This window comes from Chrysemys picta, chromosome 1, assembly GCF_011386835.1.
Source record: "Chrysemys picta bellii isolate R12L10 chromosome 1, ASM1138683v2, whole genome shotgun sequence".
Classification (NCBI taxonomy): Eukaryota; Metazoa; Chordata; order Testudines; family Emydidae; genus Chrysemys; species Chrysemys picta.
The window spans coordinates 84,286,417-84,304,706 of record NC_088791.1 but is presented as its reverse complement, the minus strand read 5'-3'; the positions used below and the strand labels follow the sequence as shown (position 1 = coordinate 84,304,706).

Below are 18,290 nucleotides of genomic sequence, written 5' to 3'. Positions count from 1 at the left end.
GCTAGACTGGGTCACACCTGGTCCTCTGCAACAATAGACACCCCTCCTCCCACCTTGGTTAGACATGCAGCACATGGGGGAAACTGAGGCACACACAGTATACATACGCAACATTAGGAAAATATCCCACTGAGTCACATAGGTTACCTAGAGAGGATGTGGAATCCCCATCATTGGAGGTTTTTAAGAACAGGCTGGACAAACATCAGTCAGGGTGTGACAGATTTATGTTACCAAGCTGCCAGAGACCTTAGGTGATCAGTCTAAGGCAGCAGGATTTTTAGGGGTGGAGATGAAGAGAGCACACCAAGTAACTAAGTTTAAAGTTTTATTAAGAAAATAACAGCGGAGAGTGCTATGTGTTTCCCACGTCACTCTGAGGAAGGAAGGAAGGAAACGTTTGTGCCTGAGCCCTAACCCATACTCTCACACGCACAACCCAAGTCTGGGTGTAATGTAAGAAGAAGGCGGGGGGAAGGGTGGACGGGAATTTCTTCCCTGTGCACAGGTCGTCCGGGGTCCGCTCTAAATCTCCAACTTGCTTCTGCTCTCGGGAGGGTTTTTACCCTAGGTGTTCTTGAGGGCTTTTGCTCTCTGCCCCAGTCTGAACCGGTTTTCTGTGGCTTCCTCAGCTTCCCCAAAACACTCCGGCTTCAGGGGATGGGAGACGGCTGTTCTCCCATTCACTGACCTTCACTGTCTCCCTCGTTTTCACAGCCCCTCCAGTTTCTGTTCTGCGAGTCTCCTTTCTTATGGCAGGGCAGGGTTGGAAGCTCGGCCCCCCTCTTTCTTGGCAGGTAGCAGAGAATCTGTTGTGTGCAGTGACCTTGGGCTGGAGTCAACCTCTTATCCAGGCCTAGCTGGAGTGTCAAGTTAACCCGTTCCCTTGTCTCTCTCTCCCTCCTTTGGCCTCCTGAAACCTGCAAAGGAACCTTCCATTCCCCACTCACTCACACCTTTAACCCTTCCCAGAATACTGCACCAGTGTTAGCAACATACAATACTGATATGCCTTCCCAGGGGACTTGAGGGAGAGGCTATTGGGGTGTGACAAGGAATGGTCTTGGTTTACTTGGTCTTGCCAGTGACCTCTTGAGGTCCCTTCTAGCCCAGCATTTCTATGGCTCTACAAATGGTGAACAGGCCATTAGAGGCACTTATAAACTAAATGCAGACACTTATTCCTGTCCAGCAGACTTCCTCCGCTGATGATAGCAACAGTGCTACCAGCTGTGAGTAGACCAGGCCATTTACCATGTTACAATCATGAAATTCTACAGAAAAAAAATAGGTCCCCCACCATATACACACAAGCAGTTACTGCTCACATATCTAGCATACCGTACAGAGTGTGCAAACAGCACTGCGCAGCGTAGAGCATTGAGTGCACACACTAAATGCTAGCAAATACTAAACTCTTACTAAAAGAGTTTTTATCCATTCACATTTTGGAAATTATTTTGTGCAAATAAAACATTATTACAGAAAACTATTACATCTAAAAGGTAAAACATGGTTCAGTGAGCAGATAAATGAGGCCAGAAATCCCACATGGGACACTCCAAGTGCCAGAGAAAAGCTGGGAGAGGTTGATTGGTTCTTGTAGGGAGACAGAGCAGAGCTCATCCATCTTCCTCTCTGGGGTCCCCTCAGGTTGTGGCACAGACTCCAACAGGCTCTGTTAAGCTGCAGAAGTTAAACACAGGCAACGTCTATTAAAGGGAACCTGCCATAATGGATGGTCACCCTAGTGGCTCCATGTTTAGTGGACAAAATCTCTAACCCCGCCGACAAAGCTCCAGTGTCAGAGATCTGTGTTCCTGGAGCCTCAGGTGCTGGGCTCTGTCCCTCCTGCAGGTTCACTGGAGACTGTTCTCTGAAGCAGCTGGATTTATCATTACAAATCTCACCCAATGCTCTATCAGCAGCCACAGAGAAACCCCTCTCACTAGAGTCTTTCACACCTAAATTCATCGCAGAGAAAACAAGGGGGATTTGGCTGCAAACCTGTGTGAATAAAAGGGAAATAAGAGATCCAGAACTCCCTTGTTCTGCTCCGTGGGGCTGGTTTGCTAGAGGGGACGGGCCAGTGAGACTCAGGGTCCAATGACTTGGACTAGGTGTCTCTCTCCAGAGGCCTCAGTGAGAGCAGTGAACCCCCAGGCTAGAGCCCCCCTCACTTACCCTTGGCAGATCTGTCAGAGCCACTAGATCCTTGGTCACTTGCTGTGCAGAGGAGGAGGAGAAGAGAGTATATTAGCATCTCTCACAAGGCAGGGCTTCAGTGTAGTTAATAGATACGGGGGACTCTTATCCAAAGGGAACAGTCATCACCTTACTCTTCCCTAGCAGTGAGGTGGTTGGTGCACAGATCAGTCTACAATGCAGCTGCCCTGGATTTCCACTATTCACATGCAAAAAACGTTACCATTGTACGAGGTCAGCACTGACTTGTGCTTTTCACGTCTCTTCAGAATGGAAGCACTGAACACTCAACAGTCAAAGGCTAGCAAACTAAGAAATGCTGGGCTATGGATACTCAGGCCAAACAACCTCAACTCTGCCCCCTTCGGTCTGTGCCCAAATGGGTCCTTCAAGCAGACCACAGACTTCACCCTCACACCCTGCCAATCGACAGCAATTCCCGCCTTAATCAATGGCGCTGCACAGAACAGTGTGGATGGCATGAAGAGGAACGCTGATTTGGGTTGGTGCTGGGCACACAGACAAGGGTGAGTTTGGTTTGGCCTGGTGCTGTTCTACTTCCTGTTCCTATTCCCAGACCCACTGGGGCAGAGTTCGAGGGGGAAGCATCATTCTACCTCGGCATATCCTGGTTTGCCAACCTTTGACTTCTGGGAATTCAACACTCTCAGGACACAGGGAGCACAGGGCAGGGCTGAGCACCTGCAACCTTAACTCCACGTTAACAAAGTTCTTGCATGTGAATTTCCGTTGTTCTGGAGTAAAGAGGAAGAGCGAGGGAGGCACGACTCAGGGCCAACTGTAGGAGGAAGGGGGGTGCTCCGAGGAGGTTGTGTTGGCACCTCTCAAACCCCCTCAGGTACCCGCTGGAGACACCCCTGAGAGGGTAAAGAGAGCTGGACGGCTACACCCTAGCAGGGCCCGGCAGATCTACGCATTTTATACTGACTCTTGGTGCCAGGCATTAGATGGCTTCTGAGACAGTCCATCATTTATGTAAATATTTCCCATAGTTTTAGTCTTGGTCTTGTCCATAAAGCTAATTGCAGGAGACAACTGAGGAGGGGATTTGAACTCGTGGTCCTCGAGGTGACAGCTTGGTGCTGATCTGACGTCAATGGAAAGACGCCCATTGGCTTCAACAGGCTTTGGATCAGGCCCAGACTTCACAAGCACCAAACCAACTTTCAGGTAAGTCAAAAGAAGTGTAACATTAAAAGCAGGTCAGACACCTTCAGGGTCACACTCAGCCACACACAGCACAGCTCTAGGGGGATAATAATTCTGCCCAACACCACCGTATACATTCCTGACCACCGCCTTCTCTGCACTAGAAAAATTGGGACCCATCCCCGCAAGCAATGCAATTCCACCAGTGATAGCAAAGGTGGAGCAATTGAGGAGATGGGGTTCAGGTGTTTTTAACCACTGCATCATCTAGACTTCCTCTGAGCAAGGTTACAGAACATGTGTTTACAGCCACTCTACACTACTGAAGACGACCTCTGCTGGGAAAATAACAAAGCAGGGCAGATTATCCAACAAGTTCTTGGAATGTATTGGAGACATTTTTTCTTTCAGAAGGTGGAGAAAGCTACTAGGGGAGAGGCTGTTCTAGATTTAACTTTGACAAATAGGCAGGAACTGGTTGAGAATTTGAAAGTGGAAGGCAGCTTGGGTGAAAGTGATCATGAAATGACAGAATTCATGATTCTAAAGAATGGTAGGAGGGAAAACAACACAATGAAATAATGGATTTCAAGAAGACAGACTTTAGCAAACTCAGGGAGTTGCTAGGTAAGATCCCATGGGAAGCAAGTCTAAGGGGAAAAACAGTTCAGAAGAGTTGGAAAGTTCTCAAAGAGACATTATCAAGCGCACAGGTGCAAACTATCCCACTGCACAGGAAAGCAATGAAGGATGGCAAGAGACCACACTGGCTTAAACCAGGAGATCTTCAATGATCTAAAAATCAAAAGAGAGTCCTACACAAAGTGGAAACTAGGTCAAATTACAAAGGATAACTGTAAACAAATAATGCAAGTATGTAGGGGCAAAATCAGAAAGGTCAAGGTACAAAACGAGATCAAACTAGCTAGAGACATAAAGGGTAACAACAAAACATTCTACAAATACATTAGCAGCAAGAGGAAGACCAAGGATAGGGTAGGCCCATTAGTCAATGAGGAAAGAAAGACAATAACAGAACATGGGAGGAAAGGTTGATACGCTGGAGGGTAGGGATAGGATACAGAGGGACCTAGACAAATTAGAGGATTGGGCCAAAGGAAATATGATGAGGTTCAACAAGGACAAGTGCAGAGTCCTGCACTTAGGACGGAAGAATCCCATGCACTGCTACAGACTAGGGACCGAATGGCTGGGCAGCAGTTCTGCAGAAAAGGACCTAGGGGTTACAGTGGACGAAAAGCTGAATATGAGTCAACAGTGTGCTATATGAGTCAACAGTGTGCCCTTGTTTCCAAGAAGGCTAATGGCATCTTGGGTTGTATCAGTAGGGGCATTTCCCGCAGATCGAGGGACGTGATAATTCCCTTCTATTCGGCACTGGTGAGGCCACATTTAGAGTACTGTGTCCAGTTTTGGGCCCCACACTACAAGAAGGATGTGGATAAATTGGAAAGAGTCCAGCGGAGGGCAACAAAAATGATTAGGGGGCTGGAGCACATGACTTATAAGGAGAGGCTGAGGGAACTGGGATTGTTTAGCCTGCAGAAGAGAAGAATGAGGGGGGATTTGATAGCTGCTTTCAACTACCTGAAAGGGGGTTCCAAAGAGGATGGACCTACACGGTTCTCAGTGGTAGAAGATGACAGAACAAGGAGTAATGGTCTCAAGTTGCAGAGGGGGAGGTTTAGGTTGGATATTAGGAACAACTTTTTCACTAGGAGGGTGGTGAAGAACTGGAATGGGTTACCTAGGGAGGTGGTGGAATCTCCTTCCTTAGAGGTTTTTAAGGTCAGGCTTGACAAAGCCCTGGCTGGGATGATTTAGTTGGGGTTGGTCCTGCTTTGAGCAGGGGGTGGGACTAGATGACCTCCTGAGGTCCCTTCCAACCCTGAGATTCTATGATTCTATGTGAAAATGGGGAAAGGGCTAAATGACTTTTTTGTTTCAATTTTCACCATAAGGTTTTATAGCGATTGGACGTCGAGCATAGTGAACACCAGTGAAATTGAGGTAGAATCTGAGGCTAACGTAGGGAAAGAACAAGTTAAAAATGATTTAGACAAGTTAGATATCTTCAAGTCACCAAGGCCTGATGAAAGGCATCCTAGAATACTCAAGGAACTGACAGAGCAGATATCTGAACCAATATCTTTGAAAAGTCATGGAAGATGGCAGAGTGGACTGGAAGAGGGGAAACATAGTGCCAATCTATAAAAAGGGGATTAGGCACAACCTGAAGAATTACAGACTAGTCAGTTTAACTTCAGTACCCAGAAAGATAATGGGGCAAATAATGAAGCAATCAATTTGCAAACACCTAGAAGATAATAAGGTGATAGTAACAGTCAGCCTGGATTTGTCAAGAACAAATTGTGTAAAACCAACCTGATAGCTTTCTTTGATAGGGTAACAAGCCTTGTGTATGGGAGGAAATGGTAGATGTGGTATAACTTGACTTTAGTAAGGCTTTTGATAATGTCTCATAGGACCTTCTCATTAACAAACTAGGGAAATATAGCCTAGATGGTGCTACTATAAAGTGGGTGCAGAACTGGTTGGAAAACTGTTCCCAGAGAATAGTTATCAATAGTTCACAGTCACGTTGGAAGGGCATAGCAAGTGGGGTCCCTCAGGCCTGGTCTACACTAGGAGGTTATGTTGTATTTAGCAGCGTTAACTCGAATTAACCCTGCACCCGTCCACACAACGAAGCTATTTATTTCGACATAGAGGTCTCTTTAAATCGATTTCTGTACTCCTCCCCGACAAGGGGAATAGCGCTAAATTCAACATGGCCATGTCCAATTAGGGTAGGTGTGTATGTAATTCGACGCTAATAGCTCTGGGAGCTATCCCACAGTGCACCACTCTGTTGACGCTCTGGACAGCAGTCCGAGCTCGGATGCTCTGACCAGCCACACAGGAAAAGCCCCAGGAAAATCTGAATTCCTTTTCCTGTCTGGCCAGTTTGAATCTCATTTCCTGTTTGGACATCGTGGCGAGCTCAGCAGCACTGGCAACGATGCAGAGCTCTCCAGCAGAGGTGACCATGCAATCGCAGAATAGAAAGAAGGCCCCAGCATGGACTGATCGGGAAGTCTTGGATCTGATCGCTGTGTGGGGCGATGAGTCCGTGCTTTCGGAGCTGCGATCAAAAAAACGGAATGCCAAGATCTACGAGAAGATCTCCAAAGCCATGACAGAGAGAGGATACAGCCGGGATGCAACACAGTGCCGTGTGAAAATTAAGGAGCTGAGACCAGGGTACCAGAAGACCAAAGAGTCAAATGGACGCTCTGGATCCCAGCCCCACACATGCCGTTTCTACGAGGCACTGCATTCCATTCTAGGTGTGGCCGCCACCACTACCACACCACTGTCCGTGGACTCTGACGCTGGGGTATTGTCGACGGCCGCTTCCTCGGAGATGTTCGCGGACGGGGAAGATGAGGAAGGAGATGTGGAGGACGAGGCAGTCGACAGCGCTTTCAACGCTGATTTCCCCAACAGCCAGGGGAAATCACCCTCACGGAGATCCCCTACCAACTCTCCCAAGGTGGTAACCCAGACCGTGAATCAGGGGAAACATCAGTAGGTAAGTGTTTTAAACATTTATTTTGAACAGAATAGGAATGGTATCTTAACAATGGGTTTTTCATGATTAGTTTGCCCTAGGCGCTTTAGTTTCTAGTCCTTGCCAGTGCAGCTACTGGAAAATTCTGTCAATATGTCCGGGGATAGAGCAGAAATCCTCCTGGGACATCTCCACGAAGGTCTCCTGGAGGTATTGTGAAAACCTTTGCATCAGGTTCCTGGGGAGAGCGGCCTTATTGCATCCTCCATGGTAGGAAACTTTTCCGTGCCAGGCTAGCAGCAAGTACTCCGGGATCATTGCCTCGCAAAGCATGGTGGCATACGGCCCTGGTGCTTGCTGGCATTCACGCAGCATGCGGTCTTTCTCTGTCTCCGAAATCGTCATCAGAGTGATATCACTCATGGTGACCTGCTTTGAATTAGGGGAATGTTAGTATTGGGACTGATTGTCTGTTCCTTTACATAACTGTAACCGGAGGCGTGACGGGGCAGCATGGAGGGATCTTTCCCAGGGGCAGCCGCGAGGGGGTTGGGACAGGGGCAGAGTTCATGCTGGCCGGATTGCCGGCAGCAGGAACTGGCCAATGCTAGGAGCATTGCTTGGAACGTGAAAGGAGGGCACTGCTATAAATTAAGCTTTAAGCAGCCAAAAGTCTACGGCTTACCATGTCCGCCTGCTAGCCGAATTCCGTTGTCCGGCCCCGCTTGTGTGATCTGTACAGCAAGACCCCAGGCACTCAATGGGAAGGCCGAAAATTCGACCTTGTACTGAGTGCGCATGTGATAGGTGCTGTGCATGGTCTTGTTCACAGAGAAAGACTATATTCATTGTTCGCAAAATTGTATCTTTCTGAGGAATTCACTCCCTTTTTCCCATCCCACAGCTGCGAGTGTCTCCCGACCTACCCCGGCATCCCCCTCCCAGAGGCTGGCGCAGATCAGGTGACGAAAGAGAAGGACACGGGACGAGATGTTCTCAGAACTTATGGGCTGCTCCCAAGCCGAGGCGGCACAGCAGACCCAATGGAGGGAGAACATGTTGCAATACCAGCGATCACACAGCGAATGGGAGGACAGGTGGCGGCAGGAAGACCAGCAGGCAACTCAAACGCTGCTTGGACTAATGAGGGAGCAAACGCTCCGGCACCTTGTAGATGTTCTGCAGGACCGGAGGCAGGAGGACAGAGCCCCGCTGTATTCTCTCTCTAACCACCCTCCCCCGCCACAAAGTCCCATCCCCCCCTCACCCAAAGTCCCAAGAAGGAGGGGCGGCAGGGGCCGTGAAAACAGTCACTCCACCCCTGCAGACTGCTCAAGTAACAGAAGGCTCTCATTCCCAAAGATTTTATAAGTCCTTTCCTTCGCTCCAAGCACCTCACCCAAGCCCCTGTCCCAGTTTCATCCCCTAACTGTGTAGTTCTTAATAAAAAATACGTTTCTGTTAATTACTGTTTCCATCATGTTCTTTTAGAGGAGAGTATCAGAGGGGTAGCCGTGTTAGTCTGAATCTGTAAAAAGCAACAGAGGGTCCTGTGGCACCTTTAAGTCAGTATGGAGATAACTCCAAGATAAGACTTGGAGTCTTCAGGACCAGACTCCAAAGAGAAACTGCTGAGCTCCAGTTCATTTGCAAATTTGACACCATCAGATCAGGATGAAACAAAGACTGTGAATGGCTATCCAACTACAGAAGCAGTTTCTCCTCCCTTGGTGTTCACACCTCAACTGCTAGCATAGCACCTCACCCTCCCTGATGGAACTAACCTCGTTATCTCCATAGTGATTTATACCTGCCTCTGGAGATTTCCATTACTTGCATCTGAAGAAGTGAGGTTCTTACCCACGAAAGCTTATGCTCCCAATACTTCTGTTAGTCTTAAAGGTGCCACAGGACCCTCTGTTGCTTTTTAGAGGAGAGTGTGTTTGAAAGGAGGGAAGGGAGTTGGTAATTGGAGAGGACAGTCACCTTTACCAGGGTACAGACACGGGGGCAGGTTCAGCGGAAGGTCACACACACATTGCAGTCACTAGGCACCCTGGTCAGGCTGGGAGGTGGTTTTCATGTTCTGTGTGGGGGGGCTATGAGTGTGTGGCGGGGGAGGGTGGTTACAGATCTTATGCAGCGGTCCTTAGCCTGGATGACAGAGCCACGCAGCAGGGGATCTGTAACTCTCCCCCCCCCCCGCCACAAAGTCACATAGCCCCCACACACAGAGTCCCGAAAAGGAGGGGTGGCAGGCTCCGTTGAAACAACCAGTCCACCACTGCGGACCGCTCTAGGAGCAGGAGCCTGTCATTCCTCGAGTTTAGAAGCGTCCTTTCCATCACTACACCCACTCCCCACCAGTCTGCGTCCCAGTTTCAACACTTTACCACGAAATCCTTAATAAAGAAAACAGTGTTAACGAACAAAGTTTAATTTATTTTATTTTTAAAGGTGTGTTGGAAGGGGCAAGACGGGGTGAACAAGGTATGTAACTGGAGAGGATAGTCAACATTAAGTGGGTAAAGAAACGGGGGCAGGTGCAGCTTCTGTTTAAACAAACTTAATAGTCACAGGTTACCCTGCTCACTCTGGAACCTAGCTTTCAAAGCTTCCCGGATGCACAGCGCGTCCCGCTGGGCTCTTCTAATCGCCCGGCTGTCTGGCTGGGCATAATCAGCAGCCAGGCAATTTGCCTCAACCTCCCACCCCGCCATAAACGTCTCCGCCTTGCTCTCACAGAGATTGTGGAGCACACAGCAAGCTGCAATAACAATGGGGATATTGGTTTCGCTGAGATCAGAGTGAGTCAGTAAGCTTCTCCATCTCCCCCCTTCAGACATCTAAAAGCACACTCCACCACCATTCTGCACTTGCTCAGCCGGTAGTTGAAGAGTTCTTTTTCACTGTCCAGGGCACCTGTATAGGGCTTCATGAGCCAGGGCATTAGCGGGTAGGCTGGGTCCCCGAGGATCACTATAGGCATCTCCACATCCCCAACAGTTATTTTGTGGTCTGGGAAGTAAATACCTTCCTGCAGCCGTCTAAACAGACCAGAGTTCCTGAAAACGCGAGCATCATGAACCTTGCCCGGCCATCCGACATTGATGTTGGTAAAACATCCCCTATGGTCTACCAGTACTTGCAGCACCATTGAAAAGTAGCCCTTTCGGTAATGTACTGGCTGGCCTGGTGGTCCGGTCCCAGGATAGGGATGTGAGTTCCATCTATAGCCCCACCGCAGTTTGGGAATCCCATCGCAGCGAAGACATCTATGATCACCTGCACATTTCCCAGGGTCACTACCTTTGAGAGCAGTAGCTCAACGATTGCGTTGGCTACTTGCATCACAGCAACCCCCACGGTAGATTTGCCCACTCCAAAGTGATTCGCGACTGACCGGTAGCTGTCTGGCGTTGCAAGCTTCCAGAGGGTTTTGGCCACTCGCTTCTGGACAGTCAGGGCTGCTCGCATCCGGGTGTCCTTGCGCTTCAGGGCAGGGGACAGCAACTCACAAAGTTCCAGGAAAGTTCCCTTACGCATCCGAAAGTTTCGCAGCCACTGTGATTCATCCCAGACCTGCAGCACTATGTGGTCCCACCAGTTCGTGCTTGTTTCCCGGGCCCAGAATCGCCGTTCCACACCATCAACATGACCCATTGCCACCATGATGTCCACGGCGCGGGGTCCCGTGCTTTGCGAGAGGTCTGTGCCCCTCTCAGACTTAATGTCCTCACCGCGCTGCCGTAGCCTCCTCGCCCGATTTCTCAGCATCTGCCTCTGAAAAAGGTGGATGATAAGGTGCGAGTTGTTGACAACGGCCATAACTGCAGCGATGATCGCAGCGGGCTCCATGCTCGCAGTGCTGTGGCGTCCGTGCTGTCAATCACCAGAAAAGTGCGTGAACTGATCGCCCGCCGGCGCTTTCAGGGAGGGAGGGAGGGCGGGAGTGAGGGTTGAATGACGACAGTTACCCAAAACCACCCTTGACGCATTTTTTGCCCCAGCAGGCATTGGGGGCTCGACCCAGAATTCCAATGGGCAGCGGGGACTGCGGGATAGCTGCCCACAGTGCACCGCTTCCAATGACGCTTGCCCCGTTAGTGTGGACTCACAAAGTCGAATTACTGTCCTTAGTGTGGATACACACGTTTGACTTTGTAATATCGGTTCCACAAATTCGCTTTAAGTAAAATCGAACTACTCTCGTAGTGTAGACATACCCTCAGGGATCAGTTCTGGGTCTGGTTCTGTTCAATGGCTTCATCAAGGGTTTAGATAATGGCATAGAGAGTACACTTATTAAGATTGTGGCGATACTAAGCAGGAAGGGGTTGCAAATGCTTTGGAGGACAGGATTAAAATTCAAAATGATCTGGACAAACTGGAGAAACAGTCTGAAGTAAATAGGATGAAATTCAATATGGACAAATGTAAATTACCCCACTTAGGAAGAAACCATCAATTGCACACATCAAAATTGGGAAATGACGCCTAGGAAGAAGTACCACAGAAAGGAATCTGGGGTCATAGTGGATCACAAGCTAAATATGAGTCAACCGTGTAACACGGTTGCAAAAAAAGGCAACATCATTCTGGGATGATTAGCCCGAGTGTTGTAAGCAAGACACAAGGAGTAATTCTTCCTCTCTACTCTGTGCTGATTAGGCCTGAACTGGAGCATTGTGCCCAGGAAGGATGTGGACACATTGGAGAAAGTGCACGGGAGAGCAATACGAATGATTAAAGATCTAGAAAACATGACCTATGAGGAAAGATCGAAAGAATTGGGTGTGTTTAGTCACAGAAGAGAAGACAGAGAGGGGACATGATAACAGTTTGCAAGTACATAAAAGGTTGTTACAAGGAGGAGGGGAAAAATTGTATTCATCAACTTCTGAGGACAGGACAAGAAGCAATGGGCTTAAATTGCAACAAGGGAGGTTTAGGTTGGACATTAGGGAAAAAAATCTTGTCAGGATGGTTAAGCACTGGAATAAATTGCCCAGAGAGGTTGTGGAATCTCTCTCATTGGAGGTTTTAAGAGCAGGTTAGTCAGAGATGGTCTTTATCAGAGGTCTTAAAACATGCGGCCTGTGGGGCTAGTTCCTGCAGCCTGCAAAGCTCCCCGTGGCCCACTCCCCACCCCCTCCAGGCCAGGGGTGGGCAAACTATAGCCCCCGTGGCGCCGCAAGCCCTGCACTGCTCCCTGAAGCGGCCGGCACCACATCCCTGTGGCGGCAGGGAGTGGGGGTGGGGGCAGAGGGCTCTGTGCATTGCCCTCCCTTCCAGGCACCGCCCCTCCGCAGCGCCCATTGGCCGGGAACGGGGAACCGTGGCCAATGGGAGCTTTGGGGGAGGTATCTGGAGGAGCAGCAAGGCCAGTGCACGGAGCCCTGTGGCCCCTTCCCCAGGTGCCGCAGGCATGTGGTTCCGGCTGCTTCCCGGAGTGGCGCTGAACTGGGCAGGCAGGCAGGGAGCCTGTCCTGGCCCCGGAGCTGCTCTACGTAAGCGGCGCTGGGCCAGAGCCCGCAGCCTAAACTCCTCCTGCACCCCAACTCCCTTCCCTGAGCCCTGGCCACACCCCGCACCCCTCCTGCACCCCCTGGGAGCAGGGAGGGGGTGGAGTTAGGGTGGGGAATTCAAGGAAAGGGGTTGGAATGGGGGCAGGGAAGGGGTGGGAAAGGCAGGGAAGGGGCGGGGCCTAATAGAAGGGGCAGAGTTGGGGCAGGGCTGGGGGCAAAAGGGGAGGGGTGTCAGTGATGCGGCCCTCGGGCCAATGCACTAGTCCTCATGTGGCCCTCGTGGTCATTTGAGTTTGAGATCCCTGGTCTAGATAATATCTAGTCCTGCCTTGAGTGCAGGGAACTGGACTAGATGTCCTCTCGAGGTCCCTTCCAGTTCTAGGATTCTATGGTACTAGAGCAATAGTTGGAGATTTCCCGAAAAGCCTCACTGTAGACAAGGTCTATGAGTGGGAGCGAGGATCTCCTGTCAGTGGCTCCAGGCTAAAATCCACAAGCAAATACTGATGGCTGTTCAGAGATGGTCACTTGAAAAGAGGCGATGTGTCTCTTGTCACTTACCCTGAGCTACAGCGTAGCCGTCTCCCGTCCTCCCTGCAGAGAGAAGGCAAATTTCAGTGAATGCTGCTCCCGAGATAGGAACCGACTCCGATCTGTGTCCACAGCTCAGAAACAGGACCCCTGGCGCCAGTAATGGACTCAAGGTCCCAGGCGCTCACGATCGGCAGGAGAGAAAGACACGAAACAGTTTCCAAAGATCTCAGCCCACTGGCTGCTGGGCTCGCTGGAAAACCGAGCCTCATATAAACTGTAACCCGCACCAAGGTTCTGGGTCTGGCCCTCCAGCAGCTCCCATCGGGGTCATTAGCTCAGTCCCACAGTGGGACAGTCACACAGTACTGACACTGGCTCCTGTATTGCTGTTGGCCTTAGGTAGGTGTGCAGGGCCCGGCAAGTCCAGGAAATGCCCCCAACCCAGCCACTTTACCTGGGCATTGCTTTTTCCAGAAGAATACTCCGATTATAACACCAATCAGGACAGCTGCAGTGATAACTCCAGCCACAATGGGAATCAGACTATTATTTGGTTCTGAAATGGAATGGAGAGAATGAGCAATGGGGAAAAATCCCCCACTAAAACCCCCCTTTCGTCCCAGTGCAGGGATCAGTCAGTCAGCTCCCCAGATAAGGGCTGAATCCTGCAACCATCCACCCCTTCCAATGCAGTCACCATGCACCTACCATGCATTATACCCCACCACAGAAAGTCCTGGACACTAGACCCAGCCTCTACCACTTCAGTTTATAATAAATATTTAGCACTTAAAATAGAAGACTTTTATAACATTAATCAACCTTCATAAACCGAACTATGGGAGAGCACGAATGTCAGTCTCGTCCCTAAACGGGAAAGGGGGAGACTTGCTGAAGATCACACAGTGAGTCAGTGAAAGAGCCAGGAATAGACCCCAGGAATCCTGACTTCCAGCCCCTCCTCCCCTAACCCACCTGCCCCCACTCCCCTTCCAGAAACAGAACCCAGGAGTCCTGGCTCCCAACCCCTAACTCCCCTTTGACCACCCTGACTTTCATGACTAATGGAACACAGTCCCATTGTGTGATTCTGGGGACAAACTGGAAACTGACCTCAAAGCTCTGGATTTCCCTGCCATGAATATAGTTAGACACTATGCGTGTTTTTTGAGGGGGCAGGAAGTGAAGAGGGGACGACAGAGATATTTTAATACTGTTCTTGGTTTATATGAACCTGTTAAACCCCAAGTTCTGTGTACACTTTAAGTTTCATTAATCAGCTTCTCCTGTTGTCTGAAAGATCCACATAATAATACAGCAAAAAGAAAAATATTTCTAAGAGAATAAGGAAATGTGGTTTATGACACAAAAATTGGCAGGGGACGTAGTAGCAGGATTATGATGTGAAACCATCTGTTGACTAGATTTCCAGTGCAGGCTGCCCTTTTAGAAATTGTTTGCACTTCCAAATGCTGCATTTTTCCACATCCCAATTAACCAAGCAAAAAGATGGGTAATAAATTCTCTCTCGACTTCCTTGTGCTAGGGGCATAGGAGACTCTCCCCCGATGCAGGGTTCTAATCTGCCTCCTCGCTCCATTCCAAGGCCAGACCCTCTCTTCCAGCATCACTGCGCACAGAAACAAGCTGCTCCCAACATTAAATCTCTACCTCTGGCCACATGGGCCCATAAAGTCGTGTTTCTGAGAACCTGCTGAATCCTAGGACTAGAAGGGACCTCGAGAGCTTATCTAGTCCCGTCCCCTGCACTCATGGCAGGACCAAGAGTGCATGAAGTTGAGAACGGGCTGGAAGCTGAAGCAAGACCAACTCTGTCTGGAAATAAGGGGCAGATTTGAGCTTCTCCTGGGATGTGATAAATTCTCCATCCCTTGGAGACTACATCTGGAATGGAAATCTCTTTCTGAAGGATCAGCGCTGGTTTGCCCACAGATGACCAGACTGTGATTTCCCCCTGCCCTGGACTAGGCAGGAGCTCATGATTAGATGATTAGAATGGTCCCTTCAGGCCTTAATGTCTCGTTGTTAATCTTCTCCCTTCAGAGACACTGTATTGCTGAGATGTATCCAACAGCCCCAGAGGCAGCAAACTGGAGAGCAAGACATGAGCCCCAGGCACTGTGGGTCCCAGCTCTAGCACAAGAACTTGACTGCAGGGGGGACAGAGCCAAAGAGGACAGGGCCTCACAGACCCTGAGGAAAGTCCAGCTTCAGCCTATAAATCCGAATGAGAATTTTTCAGGGGTTGAGTTTAATGGATTCCCCCTCTCCCACTAGGAAAACAGGCAAACACACAAACTCCTTACCCCAGGAGACAGAGAGTGGCTCTAACAGGCTTTCATGCTCCACGTGACATGAATAATGGGCTTTGATCTTGGGATCAATCTCCATTGTCACCCAGGTCTGGTAGGTCCCATCCCCATTGGGTAGGATGCCTTCAGAGTAGGTCTCCTGCTGTCTGCTCTCCCCATTTTTCAGCCAGGTCACGGTGATGTCCCGGGGGTAGAATCCACTGACCTTACAGGAGAGGGTGGTGAGGCCGTCACGAGATGACCTGTCGCTCACTCTAGCTGTTGGACACACTGGGAAAAAGAAGAAACTCAAGTTAGGTGTTTTCAAGCTCTAATCCAGGCAGCATTTTCTAGAGCTTTGCAGCATGAAATTCTGAGACCCGAGCAGTGGGAGAGGATGAGAGTCCATGAGACAGAATCCCTCTGATGAGAGAGAACCACCATGTTAGAGGATTTCTGTGCCGAATTCACAGCATCAGCAACGGTGAATCCTGAATCCAGGTCCCTGACCTGGCCTCTGCTCCAAACCACAGAGACACAAATACCTTGACAGGTTTCACTAAACTCCAGATACAGGTGTCAATCACATGCTAGGTTTGTACCCATCTCCTCTCAGTCTCTGGATTTGAAAGAGAGAAGAATCTTGCCCTGGCCAGGGAGCAAAAACTGGACTGGATAAACTGACCAATTAGAGACGGAAAGGGCCCATTAAACAAAAAGTGACACACAGTGCTAAATTGCCCCTCAAACGAGCTAATATGAATTGGCTAATTTCTTGTAGGTTGTTACCAAATCTATTTACCCCAATATTATGGATTTCAAAAGGAATTATGCTAATGTTGAAAAATCAGTTTCCCAGCCCCCTGGCATTGAAATACACATTACAATGCTGTGTATGGATTTTTCTTGTTGGCATTTGTAAAGATGGCGAAGGACAAGATAATGTTCTGCTGAGGTTTGTGAGAGAAATAAGCAATTAGTATAATTGTTGCAAAAAACTGGGTAGAAATTTCAAGTAACCTTGAACAGCAAGTGCAAACTGTTTGGGAAGGGAAAGATCAGGGTGTGTAATGATGCTAACTAATCTGGGAAATGTGTGTATATGGTAACAGACAAGGTACATAAATGGGTAATAGTGAGTTAACATTTTGAAGCAGGCTGTCCTCCTGAGTTGGAGTGTTAAAGCATTTAACCTCTTCCCTTCTATGTTTGTGATTAATCTTTAACTAAAAAGCTTTGGTAATAAATTTGAGTGTGATTATCTGGTGTCTTATTGATAAAAGAATCGAAAAGTAAGTATGAAAGTGTTGCAGCAAAGGTAGTTCTTGAGGGGGAAAACTTTAAGGACAAGGGGACCCTTCTTCCAGGTTAGTATGGGGAGGGCAATTCCACATGTAGGGAATGGCATGGAAGGAAGCACATAAATGACTGTAGGAGAAGTTTGGCAACAAGGACAAAGCTACCATCATTGATGGAACACGGGCTGGGGGCAACACAAGAAATATGATGGTACAGACAGTGAATGGGGAAGAATTACATGGTGAATGAAGCTGGTGTCCATAGAAGTGGCACTTCCATAATTAAGCAGAGTGCTCTAACATGCACAAGTACAGATTGCCTTGATAACGGCTGTGTCACATCAGAGGAAGAGGTAGAATTTGTGATGTGAAGTTGCGCTCATTTGGTCAAGTGGCTCTGGAGATGCAGCTTCTCTACAGTGAACTGCTTTTAACATTTTCAATTTCTTATCTTTTTTTCCAGCAGAACTGATGGGGAAGGGGTTGTTTCCCCACCTATCCCTGGTGCAAGGGTCGCTGAATATCCCCCTACCCACCTGCTCCAGTTGGAACTGGGGCTGGGGAATGGAGATGTAGCCAGTAGTGTCCCCCTAGGTGGGGCTTGTCCCCCGCCTTACCTTTCCTCTGTAGAGTCTCCTTCCCGTACTCTAGAGCACTCCTTAGCCAGGAAATACAATTCCCCTCCACGTAGCGTTTCCACTGCTGGTTGTCATTTACTTCAGCCTCCCATCTCCTCTTGGTGATCTGAGCCCCAATATCTGCTGCTACCCAAGTCATGGTCTCCTTATCGAAGGTAAGAAAGTCTCGTCCGTCATATGAATCCTGGTAAAACCCCTGAATGCTGTTGTCTTCCCGGAGATCACAGCCGTATATCGTCTGGATATTGTCTGGATAATGTGAAACCCTGAAACACAGCTGAGGGTCAGAAGCAGTCTCTCTCTGAAAATCTCACCAAGACCTCACTGCAGGTAGCCCAGTGGTTCTTCTTCTTGCTACTGGGCCCTCCCTCCCCTGAGAAATGGGGTTCCCACTTATGCTGTTGGGTCCTAAACCCTCCCAGCTCCTTTCAGGAGGGAACCCAAACCCGCAGGGGGCACCCTCTCCATCTGTTGGGTCTTGTACACTAAAGAGCCCCCACTGCAGAGAGCTCACAACCTTCAAGGAGTACCTCACTGCTGCTTGTTCTTGTATGTTCCCTGCAGGAGGAGCAGGGTGGCACAATCCCAAAGGGAGTACTCCGGATATTGCAGGGATCTATCCCCTCCAGCTCTCTTCTGCTCTCTGAGGATCCCCCCAGTTCTCGTAGTCAGGGTCATTCTGGAGAAGAGAGGGAGTTCAGGGTGTCTGTACCCCACTCTCTTCTGCTCTGGTTGTATTAACTTTGCAGGGTCCTCAGGATCACTTGGTCCCCCACCTCCGTCATTGACAGTACCCCCATTCCCCTGTGAGGAGGGGGTACAGGTCTGTCCCCCACACTAACCTCTGCTCTGGTTTAATGACCTCACAGAATGCCCAGGGTCACTCTGTTTCCCTGCCCCATCTTCTCTGTGCCCCCAACTCAGTCTAGGAATGGCAAAGAACCAACTTCATATGCTTGGCCTCTTTTTCACATGGCCACTGTCTCAAGGTGATTCCCTGTGAGGATCAG

At 49.3% G+C, this 18,290-nt stretch overlaps 1 protein-coding gene across 7 annotated transcripts; it reads right to left on the bottom strand.

Annotated features, from left to right (window-relative positions):
- Positions 1–315: 315 nt before the first annotated feature.
- Positions 316–18,262, bottom strand: LOC135974117 (class I histocompatibility antigen, F10 alpha chain-like). Of its 7 annotated transcripts, none has more exons than XM_065560708.1 (7): positions 17,811–18,237; positions 17,260–17,546; positions 15,360–15,635; positions 13,487–13,588; positions 13,060–13,092; positions 2,185–2,226; positions 316–1,686 (listed from the first exon to the last, which is right to left on the bottom strand). In XM_065560708.1, exons 2-7 carry the CDS (start codon positions 17,417–17,419, stop codon positions 1,682–1,684), a joined length of 618 nt encoding a protein of 205 aa, XP_065416780.1. In that variant the 5' UTR covers positions 17,420–17,546; positions 17,811–18,237; the 3' UTR covers positions 316–1,681. The 7 variants fall into 7 exon arrangements, with proteins under 7 accessions (XP_065416780.1, XP_065416793.1, XP_065416797.1 ...); XM_065560699.1 differs by lacking the exon at positions 316–1,686 and adding an exon at positions 1,693–2,007 and having other exon boundaries at positions 17,811–18,251; XM_065560721.1 differs by lacking the exon at positions 13,060–13,092 and having other exon boundaries at positions 17,811–18,250.
- Positions 18,263–18,290: the final 28 nt, after the last annotated feature.

What these genes read in the sequence shown, in the direction of transcription:
- LOC135974117 (XM_065560699.1), bottom strand. Translation starts at nt 17,419, where the DNA reads ATGACTTGGGTAGCAGCAGATATTGGGGCTCAGATCACCAAGAGGAGA. An exon ending in GCCACTCTCTGTCTCCTGGG is followed by an intron (nt 13,589 to 15,359) that starts GTAAGGAGTTTG and finishes ATTCCATTTCAG; the next exon opens with AACCAAATAATAGTCTGATT. An exon ending in CTGGAAAAAGCAATGCCCAG is followed by an intron (nt 13,093 to 13,486) that starts GTAAAGTGGCTG and finishes TTCTCTCTGCAG; the next exon opens with GGAGGACGGGAGACGGCTAC.